Source organism: Takifugu rubripes, chromosome 7, assembly GCF_901000725.2.
Source record: "Takifugu rubripes chromosome 7, fTakRub1.2, whole genome shotgun sequence".
Classification (NCBI taxonomy): Eukaryota; Metazoa; Chordata; class Actinopteri; order Tetraodontiformes; family Tetraodontidae; genus Takifugu; species Takifugu rubripes.
In genome coordinates this window covers 4,967,163-4,985,431 of record NC_042291.1, presented here as the reverse complement: position 1 = coordinate 4,985,431, position 18,269 = coordinate 4,967,163, and the positions used below count along the sequence as shown (strand labels likewise).

The following is an 18,269-nucleotide window of genomic DNA, read 5'->3' as shown; positions in this document are numbered from 1 at the left end:
TAAATGAAGTAGACTTCAAGTACCAGCATGCACCATTCCAGTTCCTGGATACGTCATAAAGTCGCGACTGCTAGGACGGCTGCCGTTAATGGATTCTGAGGTTCTCTTGGTATTTGGCTTTAAATGTAACAATGGCGGAGTCCATAAAGATTGAAAATGTTCAAGATCGGTTGGATTGCCTTCAGGAGCTTACAGAGTTCACAGAAAAATGTAGAAAACGGCTAAATGATATATTTGACACGCTGGGATGGTCGTGGACCTATGAGGACGCTAACAAAGTAAGTTAGCAGCTAACGCTGGAGCCTGTTGATTTTTGTCTATTATAAGGAAGTTTACGATTTAAAATATCCTGACAAACACTCCATAACCTTGAATCTTCTTTAGGCTTGCTAAGTGTCTCTGCTTGTTTTGTATTGGTAATTTCCATTGGGTCTTTATCCAGAGGCTGTGAAATTAGACTGTTTTGTATGTTGAACTACGTCTAACTCACATCTTCAGGCTTCAGATAAGCTGGCTTCTTTCTTTTAAAGAATGGCCAGTCGTCAATTTTCTTGTTTTGATTTTTTTTTTTTTTTTTTCTTTTTGTTGAAGCATGAATAGTTTAAAGTCTCTGGTGTTTGTATATTCATACAGAGAGAATGCATCAGTGAATCTAGTCAACTGTCTTTTCTCAGGAGCCACTGGAGCAGTGTCCCTATGACCCCAACCACAGGGTCCCACCCAGGAGCCTGGAGAAACACAAACTATCCTGCAGACTCCGAAAGCTGGGTTATTCACCTGAGGAGCAGGTAACTTGCATGGAACTGTAAAAAACTCTGAAGTAGAAACTTCAGATTTGACATCCTACGTTAATCACCATTAATTACCGCCTTGCAGACAGAGATGGTGGATACTTCTTCTTGTTATCAGCAGAGCACTGTCAGAAGCTTCACCATGGGTGAGTTTTTATTGATCATCTTTGATCATCATCGCAGATCGACGATCATCTTTAGAGGTTCCCCAGCACCTTATTAAAGAATCTTTCTCCTTTCAGAAAATTGATTAACCAAGTTTGGTTAATTTGTCTAATCAGGGACCATTTCCACAATGATGTAAAATAATCAATTTTGACTCACTTCATTCCTAAAATGTTCTAGCTGAGTTTCCTGGCAAATGTACGGGTGTTGGGTGTTGGTTAGACTTCAGTTCATCGCTCAAGTAGCCACACAGCTAATTTTAGCAGCAACTAATCTTTATATTTATAGGGTTTATGTTATACGTACTGTTGAAGATTCTTGAAAAGCTATGTGCTACCTCCCTTAAACTTCTTAAAGCATAGATAGGTTTGAGAAGCCAGATTCTCCCTGGGAGGATACCAGTTCAAGTTCTTGTTATGGCAAAGAAAATTAAAGATAGGGAACTAATTTCACTGTACAGCATTCATGTGACACCAAAGTACAATGTATAACTCAGCTCGTGGACGTTGTTTGTTTGTGGTTGTTTGTCCGCTGCTCTCACAGAGAGATCTACCCAGCAGCAGGTGATCCTGCAGGCCAGATCTGCTGCACCTATGATGAAGATGGAGGGAGTCTTCTGGCAAGGTGGGGCTTTAATTTCTCACTATTTATAAGGAGTGATCAATGGAGAATTTTACTTTTCAGGTGCCTACACTGAGCGGCAGGAGGTTCTTGTTGAGCTCTTTTGCCTGTTTCCCCACAAATTGAAATTCCTGTAGTTTAGTGTCACATGTTTTGAGCTGCTTAATGTGCTGACACCTGTATTGTGTGTTGTGTTTGCAGCTACACTGGTGAGTGTTAGAGGGGCCGCAGCTCTGCTCACACACCTGTTATATCCTTTTACCTCATATCCTTTCAGACGTACTGTTCCTTTATATCTCCTCATGGGAAAAAAAAGCTTGAGTTCAAGTTTAGAGTTAAGAACTTGGTACTCCTGAACAATCTAATGCTCCATCTCAAGATGACAACATCTGTATTTGGCTATAGTGACACCACTTTACCCTGACAATTTTCTTATGGTTAAAATTTTCCTTTCCATTTTGTTGTTATTTCCTTAGCTTTTGCTTAAATTGCACATCACCTGATGTATGTGAGCCAGAGAAATGCGTATTTAATTAAAAGACACTTTTTACCTGCCACAATATGGCCAAAAACCCAACAAATATGGGAACTAAATCATAAATGACTCTTCTATCGCTGCATTTATTTTTGATTAAAGTAGTAACATAAATAAATATCAGAGGTTCATTTCATGTCGGAAGGTTTATATGATTGAAGATTGAGGTTAGAATAACTCAACTAGAATACTAAACTAGGAGTAACTAGTAGGTACTAGTAGGTTACTAGTAGGTAACTAGAATACAGGTGGTGATGGACGTGGTCTGGTTCAGCTTGTGAGTAAAGCCTGTGCTCGTCCATCAGGTCAGTACAGCAGCCAGCCGGTGGAAGTTCCTCAGAACCACAAACGGACCGTCTGTGACCTGACCGTGGCTGATCGATTGGCTCTGTATGATCACGTTATCGGCGCCCTGAATCCAAGAAGCGAAGCCCCCGAGTCCTCGGGCCAGGACGACCTGTACGTTGATTGGGTGTCCAAACTGCAGAGAGGTACAGTTCTTAAAAGTTCTCAGTTCCTAAAAGTTCTAAACAACTGTTTGTGCCTTTACACCCTTTTGATGTCAGACAGAATTCTGATGGAAGAGAAGACTGACGTTAACATATTTCCAATTAAAAACGACTCTTTTCTCATAAATGTCAGGACTGTTTTCTGATTGGTTCATGTTTTTGTTTTTTTCCCTAATGATTTTGATGACGTAAATCAGAAAGACATCTTTATAATTTGTTCCTCCACACGTCCGTCTGTCTGTCTGTCTGCAGGTGAGGAGCAGAATGAACCAAAGACTCACCTGGAGCTGATGGCGGAGATGAGGGACTATAAGAGGAGACGTCAGTCTTATCGAGCTAAGAACGTTCACATCACCAAGAAGTCCTACACTGAGGTGCTGCCCGATCTTCTAGTTTTTTACCCATAATCCCCTCCAAACTTCAATGAAGTTTCTATTCATCAATGTTCAATTGATCGCTGCAGGTGATTAGAGAGGTCATCAACGTGCACTCGGAGGAGCTCGGCCGACAGTGGAGAGAGGAGGAGCAAGAGAAAGTGGAGGAGGAGACCAGGCTCAAGGTGTCCTCACACAGGTAGAGGGAATGCTGCCTCCTCCTCCTGGGGATGATTGGACACAAGAATTTAAAATGATCTACAGTATTTCAGTTGAGGAGACTTTTTTTGTTTGTCCATCAGGCGTCGGTCCAGCTCATCGGAGTCTGGACACTCACACAGCAGACGCCATCACAGCCGAGAACGAAGTCACGGTAGAGAGAGCAAGAAGAGGAGGAAGGAGAGGTGGGGAGGGACCTAATGTGGTCCCTAAAGGAAGGGCGGGGGACCAGCTCACTCGGTCCTCTGTTGATTTGTTGATCGTGGTGCTGATGCCTCCTGTTTGGCTTCTTGATCACAGAAATTCCCGTTCACCAGAAGATTGCCGCCATGATCGGAAGAAGAAGAAGAAGAAGAAGTCACGCAAGGAGGAGAAGGACAAAGAGAAGTGACGCGAGATGAACATGGAAGTCAAAGGATTCAAGACAAATAACCTTTTTAGTAATAACCTTATATTGTAACGTGTGGTCTGGAAGGCTCCGCCCACCTCTTCCTGATTTGCTGTGGCGGTGGAATGTCAGACGGCATCGTCAAACCTGGCACATTATCCTGAGGTCAAAGGTCACCCTTATTTAGACACCTTGTTTTGTTTAAATTGATCTTTTTTTTTTCTTAAAATAAGATTACGAGCTGATTTTTTTTGGAGCATTTTAAATGAATATCAATGTTTTTCAAGATATCTGCACTGTTTGTTTCATTTGATACCACAGCAACTAATAAAGAGAAAGCCAAAGTTAAATATGATTCTTGTTTAATAAATGTTGCTTTCAGATAAATTAAGGGTTATTTTTAAATTGTCCTTTCTTTCAACCCTCTCTCCTGCAGTTGACAATTCTGTTTCCTCTCAAGTCACATTAAATAAAACTCTAAAACAGCATTTATTCTCACACAAAAACATATTTAGAAGCTTTTTAGGGCTTATGAACAATTAGAAATACACATTCAGGATCTGAATTAAAGATAAAAATACACCTGCACACAAATGCACGTCTTTGAGACCTGAGAGATGATCTCTAGATGCCTCACAGCAAGAAGGTTCCCAGTTCAGGTTCTACCTTAGCAAGCTTCTGGATGTTCTGCTCATGTCAGCAGTCCAGACGTATGACGAGTCACTATGGTGACTGCTGGGATAACACATCCTGAACAAGGCTGCATGAAGCTGAAATATTTATTGGGTTTTTCTTCAGAACTCTTGTTTTTTTTGTAAATGTGAGTCTTTGAGTTTGTTACATGTGGAGCTCAAACTTTGTTCTGAAGACGGAGCTGAAGGAAGCGTTAAATCTAAGGTTTTCTGTCAGACTCTGGCTCTTCAGTTCAGGTATTTCACACCCTGGTGAGAAAAGAAGAAGATCCCACCAGTGCCGGAGAACCTGAGGGATCCTGGAGAGGAACTGAAGCAGGTCGTCTCTGTCCTGGCTGCATGTTGAACGTGTCCCGGTCCAAGATCTGATCCAGAACCATGTCAGCTTCCAGCCACAAGGTAAGAAAGTGTTTTGTCTGATCACATAATCTGGCACTAACTGCTTCTGAAACCGTTTTCCTGTTAGATCTGGAGGGTTTAGTCAGTAAATGTGTACGGTTTTATAGGCAAAGGTCTAATTCATCAAAATATCACAGTTTTCATGTCAAAGTCCAGCATCTGAACACTTTTATTGAGAAGAATCTTCATACCTGAAATAAACACTGAAGTAAAACCTGCAAATGTTGTTTTTAATATGACTAAAGCACCTCAGGTATCAGCAATAGGAGAGTTGCAAAGTTTAAAGAGGATTTTTTTCTGTCGTCTGATCGTAAATGAATTATTATAGATGGAGCTTAACTCAACTCACAGCGAGGCAGGAAGTGTGTTGGATCACCTCACTGTCCTGGAGGTCCTGACCATCATGTGATCACATTAACTGGTTTATCCAAACTGGTAGAAACCAGGTGGAGTTAGAACCTTTTAACTGGTGAACTGAGCTTGACCACCCTGAACACTTTTTGACAGAACTTCCACAAGTGTTGAATCAAATAATTAAAAAATAGTCCAACAAAACACTGGATAAATTAATCTTGTAACACATTTGAGTAAAAAGAAGAGATTTTATCAACAACTTAGCATATTGATACGTCTGTGCTCCAGGTGTACCTGCCCCCAGGTGTGCTGGTGTTCCTGCTGTGCATCATCTCTTCTCTCAGCCAGAATCAGTACTCTGGGTACCACTCAGGTCAGAGGTCACCAACATCTGCATCACGGTCCTTCACTTTACTGCAGCTTAATATCTTATATTTTATCATCAGGTGACGAACACACCTATGAGGCCTCTTTGGACAACGTTCACGCAGTAGCGCCTCCTCGTCCAGGTGAGTTCAGGCTGTTAAATCAAATTTATTTATTTATTTTTTAATTTCTCATCTTTGTTTATTTACTTAGGTCATTGTTTTAACCCAAACCCACATATCAGAACTGATAATGACAATCTGGCACCACTGAACACACGCGCCTTTCTGGGTTTGCAAGGTCCATGTACCCTAGCACGTGCACCTCAGAGCTAGCCACACTTAGCTATGGTAGCCAAATTATTTCATGTCGTTTAAAAATGTATCCATTTCATACCCATATGTTACCATACATTTATTATTCTAACTAATATTATTCTAGCCCATTTGTAATCACCATTTGTAAACGCCATAGCCCATTTTTTCTTCATATTGTCTGACATTCCTTCTATAATTTTTAATTTCTGTATATAATGTATAATGTACATAGTAATGTACATAACATAAGAGTCTTTTTCTTTTTTTCTTTTAGTACTATACTGTACTGTACACCACGAGCTACCGCTGTAACACGTGAATTTCCCCGATGTGGGATCAATAAAGTTTTATCCTTAATCGCCACGGCTGCAAATCGAAGCTTAAATGATCCACATCTAGCTGAGAGTCTACGCAGCTGCATAGTGTTTTATGTCACTTTTCCTTATTTTATTAATTGTATGATGCCAGTTTAAATATTTTTTCTACGGAATTGACAGCGGTGTGAATTTGTGTGGCATGCAAGCTATTGAATTCTACAAAATATTTATTTATTTATTACAGTTTCGGATTAAACTACTGGTATTCGAACGCACTAAATCACGAGATAGGAAGTCTAAATGGGTCATTATCTTCAGAATATCCACCTGAGCCAACTCCTGGCTATGGTGAGCAGAGGATTGAAGATGACCTCCATGGCCTCGCACCCACCCAGGTTACCTTGGTTACTGAAGAGGCCTTCCCTTATGCCACCACAGCCGAATTCCACTATGCCAAAGAGGATATGGACACCATGCAGGTACCATATGGGCCACTTTCTACAGCCGTGTTTCTCTAATTGGTCAGTGCACCTTTCTAATCATCTGGCGAACATCGTCTCAGGTCTTTTCTGAGACGGGCTCCTCGGAGGAGGCTGAGGCTGACGGGGGTCTCGGGACAGAGGGGCCCACAGAGTGCGACTGTGATCCTGGCGAGCCTGGATTTGCTGGCTTTGCGGGGCCAAAGGTGCTGTCTCATTTGAGGGGAGAATTATTGAAACTTCAATCTCTCGCAGGTTTGACAGAGCTGGGCCGAGGGGCCAGGGCGTATCAGCCTAGCGCCCCCTCCAGGACGCTTCCCCTCCACGGGAGAGAAACTGAGCAGAAGTCCCTGTTTTAAACCAGAAGAATCAGAGCTCCGTGTCGCTCTGATCCGTTTTTATATCAAAAGTTTGGTTTGTGTTGATATATTTCTTCTCTCAGGGTTTCAGAGGTGTGCAGGGTATAAATGGGGAGCCAGGAGCTCAAGGCAGACAAGTGAGGGAGTCAGACATTTGTCCAAAAATCTAATCAATGGGATAATCCAGTTACCGCTGAGTTACAGGATGATGTGTGTGTTCATCGTCTGTCAGGGTTATAAAGGGATCAAAGGAGTCCGAGGAAGAGGAGGAGACACTGGACCATTGGTGAGAGTGTGGGGCTCCAACAATAAATAACAGCGATGATGCTCAAGCTGCAGACGGCTGTTTTTAACGTTGACCTTTGGTGTACCAGGGTGACCCCGGGCCTGAAGGTGAAGATGGAGCCTCAGGCTTCTCTGGGGCCACGGTGAGTTCACTGATCAGGTCTGCTCACTCTGGGGACATGCTGGGACATCAAAGACTGATGTTTCCAACGAAGCAAAACAAAATATGTGTTAAATTTCAATCGCTTTTTTTATGAAAACAGGGTGAAGTTGGACTTGCTGGAGACCTGGGTGAACTGGGACAACTGGGACTGAAGGTAAATTGTTGTTTGGTCTCAATTTGCTTGAATTTCTTGCTGAACTCTAGAGCAAAACCAGCTGTTTCACCCTCGGACCTGCTGTTTATCCTTCTGCCCTCAGGGGGACGTCGGCCTGGAGGGACCCCGGGGAGGAGTGGGGGTTCCTGGTGAGCCTGTACGGAAGCACCATCCTCACAACTTGATAAGCTTTTCACCCTCATTACAACTCTCATAAGTTTAAAAAAAAAGTGATTTTTCATTAATGTTCACTGTTTATTTATAGTAACTTTTAAACAAAATAAGGCTAGAGAAAAGTCAAATTCTAACAAGACTTTCATGGCAATAAAAGTGTTTTTAGCCACTTGTGCTGGGCAATATTTTCAGCTTTAAAATCATGAATGGTGAATTTATTACTCGCTCTTAAAATCTACTAAAATCTGATCATTGTTTTAGGGTTTGCGTGGTGATGCTGGACCTCTGGGTTCAAATGGAGGTCAAGGGATCAAGGTAAGGGATACGTTAACAGTTGTAAATATTTAATGTGAAGGTGACATTAAATACATTATGTATATTAAATATCTTATTATAATAATACTAATTTAATCTAAACCACTCAGAAAGTTGAATGCACATTGACAGAATTGAATAAGTGAAACCATCCTTGGGAGAAAAAAAATTACTTAACTATGGATTTGAATTTAACTTGTGTTGGGTCAAGATTATTACTGATGTTAAATTGGTTTATTGTGTGTTTTGTGGTAAAAGGAACATGTCTTATCTTCTGAGACGTTTTCCCCAACAGCACTCATGTAAGCTGGAAGAAATAACTTGCCTTTTTTTTAGGGCTCTGATGGTGATGAAGGGAAAGCAGGCTCTCAAGGACAAGATGGACGAAAGGTATGGAAATGAAATGGTTCACCTGTGAGCCCAGTTTGCCTGCAAAGCAGTAGAACCGGGTCCTCATTCAGGCTCAGTGATGTGCACTTCCCACCGTTGACCAGTAGAGGTCAGTAGCTGATGTGCTGTTTTACGTCTCACAGGGTCAGACTGGAGCTCCAGGGTTTCCAGGAGATGTTGGAGACAGAGGATACACTGTGAGAACTGGTGTTCAAGTCTGGGTTTCTGTGGTTGACCTGCAGAGCTTCTCAACATTGGACTATTTGATCCCTGACTGTTGTGTCCTAAAGACCATCATCCAAGAAGCTAGTAGATGTAGACCTCAGCTAATCATTATCTGGTGTCAGCACGTTGTAATAGACATATCATTAAATACACCAGCAAAGTTATCTAAAAGGAGCTGCACATGTTGGCATGTGGTAGTAGTAGTAGTAGTGGTAGTAGTAGTAGTAGTGGTAGTAGTAGTAGTAGTAGTAGTAGTAGTAGTAGTAGTAGTAGTAGTATAGATAACAATTTTGCAATCAGATAATATTTTTGTATTTTCATGAGCATTTTCAGATGTGAAAACCATTGAAATGGACAAAACCTCATTTAAATGTATATTCAGCCTTCCTGGTTTTCATCAGAGATGAAATGTGGTCTTGTGTAGATTTATAATATTTCAGGTGATTCTTGCTTTTCCTCAGGGTTACACTGGACAGACGGGGGGCCGTGGGACAGACGGCTCAAAGGTACACATGTATTTATATTTGTGATTGATAATAAGCAACAAGGTTTATCACCAATCATTGGCTCTGGATCTTTTGAACACATTGAAAGATTTTTAGTACAGCCTCTTATTATTGATATGAAAAATAATCAGATTTCTCCGGCTGTTTGTCGGTTTTTACTGTGGTCTGAGGACTGGACATAAATGTCCTTCTTTTGTCTCTCAGGGGTCTCCAGGACAGGACGGCCTGCCCGGCAGTGACGGCGAGCCCGGAGAAGACGTGAGTGCGACTGGCATTTAGGCCCGGCCGTACGTCCGTCGGATGGTAACCGCTGCTGTTTGCCTTCTCAGGGGCCCGCAGGAGTCGCGGGTGAGACGGGAGAGCCAGGACAGTTTGGTACCAAGGTAACTGGAGGGTCTTTGAGCTCCTGCTGGCCATCAACATAATTAATCAGATATTAAATGAAGTCTTCTGGCAGGTTTCACTCCAGAACCAGTCAGTCATCTTTGTATGAAAATGTAACTTGTTACCGGTGCAACTGTGCAGGGCAGTGAAGGGGAACGTGGCCTGAGAGGACCTCGAGGGCGTTTGGGCACCGCGGTGAGTCAGGCATAACGTCATAAAGAGATCAGCAGGTTCTGCTTGGGGGCGTTGTCGGTGCGCCGGCTTTGGTTTCTGTCTGAACTGGCTGTGTTCTCATGTGGCACTAATTTATGACACACACACATACGGAGCCACCTGGAAGAGGAAGTGAAAGTGACAAAGATAGTGAGTATCAGAAGTCTTTCCAAACACCCCCTAAAATTCCCCAGAGTCCTTTTGACATTTACTTCACATGGTGAGGTTTAAAATGGGGAACAAGGGTTCTAATTCACAGTTGAATGTCAACAAATGTCACACAGTGAGCTAATAGACACTTCCTTCTGCTTTCTAAAGTTGTAGAGAGCTCACTTCTCTAAACTGATGCTCACCCTCGGCTCGTTCGCCTGCTTCCACTCACCCCAAACTCAGAGCTGCTCCAACACATCGTAATAAAGATTCTACTTTGGTCAATTCTCCCACAGGGGCCTCTGGGGGCACCAGGAGATGCTGGGTTACCAGGGAAACCAGGACCAAAGGGTCTGCAGGGCCCAAAGGTGAGAACACACAGAAGAATCATCCTTGTATTACTATTTACACTCCTGTCTCATATGAGCTGTTGCCTCAGATGTGTGAGCTTCTGTTTTCAGGGGGGCAAAGGTGCAACAGGATCAGATGGAGAGAAGGTGAGGTTGGAATTCCAGGGACCCATCAGATGCGTCTGTTGCTCATGCGTCATGTGACTTCCTCTTTCACCATCATCACACACTGTGTTGGGGTTTTCCCTTCCTGCAGGGAGCGTCAGGACAGACTGGAAAAAAAGGAGCCAAAGGACCAAAGGTAAATTCACCTGGTGACGTTCTGATGGTCGCTTCTGTCACCTCTGCAGGACTTCACCTTGATCTCTTTCTTCATTTTTCCTTTCAGGGCAGCACGGGTGTCAGAGGAGACAAAGGAGAGGTGTTTAGATCCCCCTTCAGACCTCTCAACCTGCACAAAAAACCCCTTTGAGTTTAGAGTTGTGGGTTTGGTCATGTGCACACGCACATGCACACACACACACACACACACACCCACACACACACCTCTGCTGTGCCCATTTGTGCTGCTCAGTTTGCTCTAAAATCCTCCATCTTTCATCTTTCACTCAATACAACATAAATTTATTCTTTGGCACTGATATTTTCTGTAGATGAGTCTCTGGTTCCAGAAACCCTCAAACATCTCTTTCTTCCTGTCAAGCGTGGACCCAAAGGTTCTATTGGGCGTAATGGCACCTCTGGGCCCGTGGGACCGCCTGGAATTCCAGGTTCCAGGGGAGAGAAAGGTCCGCTCGGTGACCCAGGAGTTAATGGCCGAGCTGGACCAAAGGGGGCTCGGGGTCCTGTGGTGAGTGGGGCGTAAAGGTTGAAGAGCTTCATCGATGCGTTTGAATCTGTGGATGAAACAGGACGGGTTTTTTTCCTCAGTTAGGAGCTTTTGTTCTCCTCCATAGTTTTGTTTCTGCACATGAGCATTTGTGTCCTGCAGGGTCCAGCTCTGACTGACGAGCAGGTGCTCAAGCTCTGTAGAGGCGTCATCACAGCTCAGCTCTCCCAGTATGCTGCCTCCATCCAGGCCAAGTGCTCCCAGGGCTGCCCAATCAACAACCGGACCCTGTTAGGGCCTCCAGGAGCCCGCGGGCCCACAGGATCACTGGGGGAAAATGTAGGCACTTTGCCAACCAGAGGAGTAGTCCTGGTAGACTTTTCCTTAAGAAACCTCTGTTTCCACTATTTGTCCCTCCATCCACCAGGGTAAACCTGGAAAGCCTGGATCCAAGGGAGCCAGAGGTGCACAGGGTGATCGTGGCCTGGCAGGGCAGGAAGGAACACCAGGCAGCAGAGGTACATTGTTTGTTTAATTAGAATCTCTATAAACAGCACATCTGTGGCCTGAAGCTACACAGATCTTCCTCAAACATCTGCGACTCTACCTGTAGGTCAGAAAGGAGCCAAAGGCCTCATAGGTGATCCAGGTCAAGGCTTGCCAGGAACCGATGGACCACAGGGTCTCAGAGGTGAGATGCTTTACCTGCACACTGTGAAACATTGACCTGGGGTCTCATAGGTGTGTCACATCCTTTAATCCCATCCTCCACAGGATTGTCAGGCAAACCGGCAGAGCCCAAAAGCGGCATGGAGGGCCCCCGAGGCCCGACTGGGTTCCCCGGTGCGGTCGGACAGGCCGGCGCGGTCGGAGACCCAGGAGTGGCGGGATTCTGTGAGGCGCGAGACTGCAGCATTTATGCGCCTGTGCTGCGTAAAGAGCAGGGCCTTGTGAAAAGGCCCGCTGGGTCAAAGATGTGAACACGAGCAACAGAACTGTTAAGAACCCGGCAGAACCTGAGCTGACATGCTGGAGACCCACAAAGAGCCCAGATATAGAAACCTGAAGTGGAAAACACCCAGCGGGACCCAGAACATTCCCTTTGCATTGGCAAGTTCTAAAAATGGTTCTGAATTGGAGCTGCAGCTGCTGGTTCAAAGTTCCCAGCTGAATCAGAACGGGTCAGGATTTTATTCACAAATTCCAAAGTTCATTGTCAATAGTTGAAGTATCACATGTGTGCTGAGCTCTGAAAGGTGATTCGCATGTACTGATGGATTCAAATTAAAGGTCGTCAGTCAGAGGTCACTGGCGCTAGAACACAGCCAACAGGAGCTCTCTTCAGAGGGGTTACAGGAAAGCTGCCGCGCCCCAACTGGCTAACTGGTTTCCTCCCAGTGACGCTTCACACAGGTCTTATTCTTATTCTCAGCTTTTCAGGGAAATAATAAAAATGCACAAACACACTGGAAATCCAACAAACCCTTTATTGTGACCTTTGACTGACTATGGAGAGGAAACAACAAGTGCAACATTTTAAATATTATTTTATGGAATACTCGGTCAACTAGGATTGAAAAAGATGAATACAAAGTGCAATTTTTAACCTCTTAGAGGCTGTGGTATTATTCTTCTTGTGCTAGTCGAGAGGTGCTGATGAGGAAGGAATCTTCACAGACTTGGGTTATAAGAGATGTATATCAGAGAGAACAGTCAGGGATCTAGCAGAGGCTGCAGCTTGCCTGAGGGAGGTTTCGTGGTTCAAATGGTGAAGATCTCTAAAGTGCTTACTTCAGTAGCCCTTTCTTATATTGTCAAGTAAACACATTCTTCTCTGATGACCTCATAACACAATATAGCCAACCAAATGATATAGAGTCCAGTTCAGAAAGCTCAGGAGCCTGTTGGCACAAGGATTCCCTCTTGGCAGGAAAAAGCAAGACATTCATCACAAGCACATAAAGAGACACAGGTGATAAGACACATATGGAACATTTGTGAGATGGCACAAGGCTGGCTAAAAAACAAGTTGAGGTCTTACAGAGGTCAAGGCCTGAGAGAATAGATACAGTCGCTTGTAGATGTCAGTTGTAATGCTCTAATAAAATAAACAGACAATCAAAGGCCACACATCCAATATATTAAACATACTAAATAAGAATCACTGAATGAATAGAGTATAAACTATAACTATAACTAATGCCATAAGTGTGTATAATGCATTCAGATACAGGACTTCACGAGTCAGTAAACTTCCACCAACTTGGTATCATGTTCTTCTGCTCTTCACATTAAATTAGTCTGATATTAGCCCAGAACTTTATAGACTCCAGTTGATCAAAATCACAATTGGTTCTGCTGTGAGATTAATTGAACCTTGTTCTGGTGACAGTCCCTTTCCTCCTGTTTAAGCTTCAGCCAAGCACTACTGAAATTGTTCATCTAAAACCTGCAGTGAAAAACCACTTTTGAAAGGAGCAGCAGTGGTGGGCCACATCTGGAGGTGATGGTGGATCCTTCACATCAGAGTCAGTTCAGGGAGCTTCAGCAGCAGCAGCAGCAGAGGGACAAGACCTGCAGCATCCACAGGAGAACGTGGTTAACTCCTTCACAGCCTCGTTAACAAGCAACAACTGACCAACATCAGAAGAGGAGACCCACCCATAATTTGGACTCCAGAATCAGCACAAGGCTGGGTGGAGTAGTAGGTCTTCTCTTCCGTCACCAGGTTTCTCTCCTGTTAACGAACGGTGAAAATGAGGACTGAAACACTGCCAACAGCAGTTAAACTCATTCTTTTTCAACATCTGAATGTCTTTTTGGCCTGAATCAAGAAAGGGACGAGTCAAAACAAACATCCAAAACTGAGACAAATATGAGGGAATAAAGAGATGACAAGATAGAGTTAAGGTGACCACCAAACAGAAGAACATCGGCAACCATGTGAGAACAGTAGGTGACCTACTCCATAGCACAGAGAGGTGTGGTTCACAGCCACACACACTTTCAGCTTCATCACTCCATGTTCAATGTGGTCACATGGATGGTGGCAGCTGCTGGACTCCACAGAAGCCTCTGCGAAGTCCTGGAAGAAAACCAGGAGAAGAGGGCGTCAACAGCTGTTGAGAAATATCAAAGTGCAGTACAAGAACCACGGAGCAGTAAAAGCTGATGCTTACGCTTTGATTGATAGTCCACGTGTTGTCACACTGAGGGTTGAAGGACAGCTGAAGGTCGCAGCAGGAACACACTCGGTGTCTCTCCATCACAAATGAGCCCTCAGCAGCTGGAACACAGAAATCATCCTCGCTCAGACACCAGGTGTCACAACACTGGCAAAGGATCAAGCATCTTTTATCTCTTTGTCTCTTTCGGGTTACAGGGAGGTGCTGGAGTCAAAGAGCAGGGAAGAAGAGGTGCTTTTAGTTGGCTGAGGAATCACAGTTGTCATGGCCGAGCTTTAGCTAATGGAGGAAGGGAAGCTCAAAATGAAAGGTAAGTTCGGCAATGCTTAGATTTGAGAAGGTTAATAAATAGCTTTTAATCTTGAGTTTCTCAGAATTTAAGAATAAAATGGCCTCCCGAGCGGAAGCCCGTATTTACCAATTGTATCAGAGTGCCACTTTACTGGCAAAGAGTTTTTGAGGGATTCGTGTCAGTGATTGGTTGTTGCAGAACTGAGACTGGGAGGAGATTTCTGTCCGGAGAACGTTCGTGTGAGGACCAGAAGGTGGCAGCAGTGCGATTCACCGGATAAGGGCTGAATTAATACTCAAAAAGAAAAATAAGAAGAAGAACAGTCGGCGGCTAACATTACAACAATGTTAATATTTGCGCATCAGAGGGAAAGGTGCCTTAAAAACCTAATATTGTTTAAATGAAGGTGATTAAGTGTTTTTACTAGAGGTTAGGACTGGTCTTCTAGCAAGGAAAGTTCCAATTTTACCTCGAATAACGAGCACTTCTGGAACGCACGTGGAGGCTAATGTCAGCCACTAACATTAGTTACTAACAAGTTTACTCGCACGAAAACCGCAACAGTCAACCGTGTGACTTTTAACGACAAAAGTAAAAACATTAATACTCACCTAAAAAAAACAGAAATAGAAGAATAGCCATGGAGTTTCTACGAGGGCGAAAGAGAGGAGAAGCAAAGCTGTTGCCACTTCAACGTTAGTTCCTAAACTCTCCCAGAAAACAGGAAAAAACCCATGGGGAAACACCCAGGTGGAGCCTGCGCACGACAGCTTGAAAATAAAAACCTTAATAACTCGAATGGCACCGAGCCGCGGAAATTCCCCCAAGAATCCCCCACGTTATGTTGTCAGATCTTCCTCAAACATCTGCGACTCTACCTGTAGGTCAGAAAGGAGCCAAAGGCCTCATAGGTGATCCAGGTCAAGGCTTGCCAGGAACCGATGGACCACAGGGTCTCAGAGGTGAGATGCTTTACCTGCACACTGTGAAACATTGACCTGGGGTCTCATAGGTGTGTCACATCCTTTAATCCCATCCTCCACAGGATTGTCAGGCAAACCGGCAGAACCCAAAAGCGGCATGGAGGGCCCCCGAGGTCCCACTGGGTTCCCTGGTGCGGTCGGACAGGCCGGCGCGGTCGGAGACCCAGGAGTGGCGGGATTCTGTGAGGCGCGAGACTGCAGCATTTATGCGCCTGTGCTGCGTAAAGAGCAGGGCCTTGTGAAAAGGCCCGCTGGGTCAAAGATGTGAACACGAGCAACAGAACTGTTAAGAACCCGGCAGAACCTGAGCTGACATGCTGGAGACCCACAAAGAGCTCAGATATAGAAACCTGAAGTGGAAAACACCCAGCGGGACCCAGAACATTCCCTTTGCATTGGCAAGTTCTAAAAATGGTTCTGAATTGGAGCTGCAGCTGCTGGTTCAAAGTTCCCAGCTGAATCAGAACGGGTCAGGATTTTATTCACAAATTCCAAAGTTCATTGTCAATAGTTGAAGTATCACATGTGTGCTGAGCTCTGAAAGGTGATTCGCATGTACTGATGGATTCAAATTAAAGGTCGTCAGTCAGAGGTCACTGGTGCTAGAACACAGCCAACAGGAGCTCTCTTCAGAGGGGTTACAGGAAAGCTGCCGCGCCCCAACTGGCTAACTGGTTTCCTCCCAGTGACGCTTCACACAGGTCTTATTCTTATTTTAAAAACTTCTCATCTTCAGCTTTTCAGGGAAATAATAAAAATGCACAAACACACTGGAAATCCAACAAACCCTTTATTGTGACCTTTGACTGACTATGGAGAGGAAACATTTTAAATATTATTTTATGGAATACTCGGTCAACTAGGATTGAAAAAGATGAATACAAAGTGCAATTTTTAACCTCTTAGAGGCTGTGGTATTATTCTTCTTGTGCTAGTCGAGAGGTGCTGATGAGGAAGGAATCTTCACAGACTTGGGTTATAAAAGATGTATATCAGAGAGAACAGTCAGGGATCTAGCAGAGGCTGCAGCTTGCCTGAGGGAGGTTTCGTGGTTCAAATGGTGAAGATCTCTAAAGTGCTTACTTCAGTAGCCCTTTCTTATATTGTCAAGTAAACACATTCTTCTCTGATGACCTCATAACACAATATAGCCAACCAAATGATATAGAGTCCAGTTCAGAAAACTCAGGAGCCTGTTGGCACAAGGATTTCCTCTTGGCAGGAAAAAGCAAGACATTCATCACAAGCACATAAAGAGACACAGGTGATAAGACACATATGGAACATTTGTGAGATGGCACCAGGCTGGCTAAAAAACAAGTTGAGGTCTTCCAGAGGTCAAGGCCTGAGAGAATAGATACAGTCAGTTGTCGATGTCAGTTGTGATTCTCTAATAAAATAAACAGACAATCAAAGGCCACACATCCAATATATTAAACGTACTAAATAAGAATCACTGAATATATACAGAGTAAACAATAAATACCTAATGCCATAAGTGTGTATAATGCATTCAGATACAGGACTTTAAGAGTCAGTAAACTTCCACCAACTTGGTATCATGTTCTTCTGCTCTTCACATTAAATTAGTCTGATATTAGCCCAGAACTTTATAGACTCCAGTTGATCAAAATCACGATTGATTCTGCTCTGAAATTAATTGAACCTTGTTCTGGTGACAGTCCCTTTCCTCCTGTTTAAGCTTCAGCCAAGCACTACTGAAATTGTTCATCTAAAACCTGCAGCGAAAAACCACTTTTGATAGGAGCAGCAGTGGTGGGCCACATCTGGAGGTGATGGTGGATCCTTCACATCAGAGTCAGTTCAGGGAGCTTCAGCAGCAGCAGCAGCAGAGGGACAAGACCTGCAGCATCCACAGGAGAACGTGGTTAACTCCTTCACAGCCTCGTTAACAAGCAACAACTGACCAACATCAGAAGAGGAGACCCACCCATAATTTGGACTCCAGAATCAGCACAAGGCTGGGTGGAGTAGTAGGTCTTCTCTTCCGTCACCAGGTTTCTCTCCTGTTAACGAACGGTGAAAATGAGGACTGAAACACTGCCAACAGCAGTTAAACTCATTCTTTTTCAACATCTGAATGTCTTTTTGGCCTGAATCAAGAAAGGGACGAGTCAAAACAAACATCCAAAACTGAGACAAATATGGGGGAATAAAGAGATGACAAGATAGAGTTAAGGTGACCACCAAACAGAAGAACATCGGCAACCATGTGAGAACAGTAGGTGACCTACTCCATAGCACAGAGAGGTGTGGTTCACAGCCACACACACTTTCAGCTTCATCACTCCATGTTCAATGTGGTCACATGGATGGTGGCAGCTGCTGGACTCCACAGAAGCCTGTGCAAAGTCCTGGAAAAAAACCAGGAGAAGAGGGCGTCAACAGCTGTTGAGAAATATCAAAGTGCAGTACAAGAACCACGGAGCAGTAAAAGCTGATGCTTACGCTTTGATTGATAGTCCACGTGTTGTCACACTGAGGGTTGAAGGACAGCTGAAGGTCGCAGCAGGAACACACTCGGTGTCTCTCCATCACAAATGAGCCCTCAGCAGCTGGAACACAGAAATCATCCTCGCTCAGACACCAGGTGTCACAACACTGGCAAAGGATCAAGCATCTTTTATCTCTTTGTCTCTTTCGGGTTACAGGGAGGTGCTGGAGTCAAAGAGCAGGGAAGAAGAGGTGCTTTTAGTTGGCTGAGGAATCACAGTTGTCATGGCCGAGCTTTAGCTAATGGAGGAAGGGAAGCTCAAAATGAAAGG

General features: G+C 44.1%; 2 protein-coding genes and 1 long non-coding RNA gene across 4 annotated transcripts; all 3 read left to right on the top strand.

Moving 5' to 3' along the window:
• The first annotated feature begins 35 nt into the window (after positions 1-35).
• On the top strand, positions 36-3,986 carry snrnp48 (small nuclear ribonucleoprotein 48 (U11/U12)). The gene is made up of 9 exons (XM_011618858.2): positions 36-278; positions 675-788; positions 877-937; positions 1,500-1,580; positions 2,418-2,603; positions 2,874-2,995; positions 3,085-3,194; positions 3,298-3,399; positions 3,515-3,986. The coding sequence occupies exons 1-9, from the start codon at positions 132-134 to the stop codon at positions 3,603-3,605; spliced, it is 1,014 nt and encodes a 337-aa protein (XP_011617160.1). The 5' UTR covers positions 36-131; the 3' UTR covers positions 3,606-3,986.
• A 585-nt stretch (positions 3,987-4,571) lies between these two features.
• LOC101069019 (collagen alpha-2(I) chain) lies at positions 4,572-16,359 on the top strand. 2 transcript variants are annotated; one of them, XM_029839017.1, is made up of 27 exons: positions 4,572-4,693; positions 5,336-5,420; positions 5,494-5,556; positions 6,366-6,526; positions 6,610-6,732; positions 6,969-7,022; positions 7,118-7,171; positions 7,260-7,313; positions 7,434-7,487; positions 7,591-7,644; positions 7,923-7,976; positions 8,313-8,366; positions 8,510-8,563; positions 9,053-9,097; positions 9,302-9,355; positions 9,427-9,480; positions 9,623-9,676; positions 10,141-10,212; positions 10,306-10,341; positions 10,451-10,495; positions 10,583-10,615; positions 10,898-11,044; positions 11,186-11,362; positions 11,451-11,541; positions 11,637-11,714; positions 11,798-12,436; positions 16,185-16,359. In XM_029839017.1, the coding sequence occupies exons 1-26, from the start codon at positions 4,673-4,675 to the stop codon at positions 12,001-12,003; spliced, it is 1,977 nt and encodes a 658-aa protein (XP_029694877.1). In that variant the 5' UTR covers positions 4,572-4,672; the 3' UTR covers positions 12,004-12,436; positions 16,185-16,359. The 2 variants fall into 2 exon arrangements, with proteins under 2 accessions (XP_029694877.1, XP_029694878.1); XM_029839018.1 differs by lacking the exons at positions 11,798-12,436; positions 16,185-16,359 and adding an exon at positions 15,546-16,076.
• LOC115250442 (uncharacterized) lies at positions 14,320-15,114 on the top strand. Its single transcript, XR_003888993.1, has 2 exons — positions 14,320-14,518; positions 14,699-15,114. It is a non-coding gene; the product is annotated as an uncharacterized lncRNA (long non-coding RNA).
• Positions 16,360-18,269: the final 1,910 nt, after the last annotated feature.

What these genes read in the sequence shown, in the direction of transcription:
- LOC101069019 (XM_029839017.1), top strand. Translation starts at nt 4,673, where the DNA reads ATGTCAGCTTCCAGCCACAAG. An exon ending in TGGGGGTTCCTGGTGAGCCT is followed by an intron (nt 7,645 to 7,922) that starts GTACGGAAGCAC and finishes TCATTGTTTTAG; the next exon opens with GGTTTGCGTGGTGATGCTGG. An exon ending in ACGGCGAGCCCGGAGAAGAC is followed by an intron (nt 9,356 to 9,426) that starts GTGAGTGCGACT and finishes TTGCCTTCTCAG; the next exon opens with GGGCCCGCAGGAGTCGCGGG.
- snrnp48 (XM_011618858.2), top strand. Translation starts at nt 132, where the DNA reads ATGGCGGAGTCCATAAAGATTGAAAATGTTCAAGATCGGTTGGATTGC. An exon ending in CCTATGAGGACGCTAACAAA is followed by an intron (nt 279 to 674) that starts GTAAGTTAGCAG and finishes GTCTTTTCTCAG; the next exon opens with GAGCCACTGGAGCAGTGTCC. An exon ending in AAGAAGAGGAGGAAGGAGAG is followed by an intron (nt 3,400 to 3,514) that starts GTGGGGAGGGAC and finishes TCTTGATCACAG; the next exon opens with AAATTCCCGTTCACCAGAAG.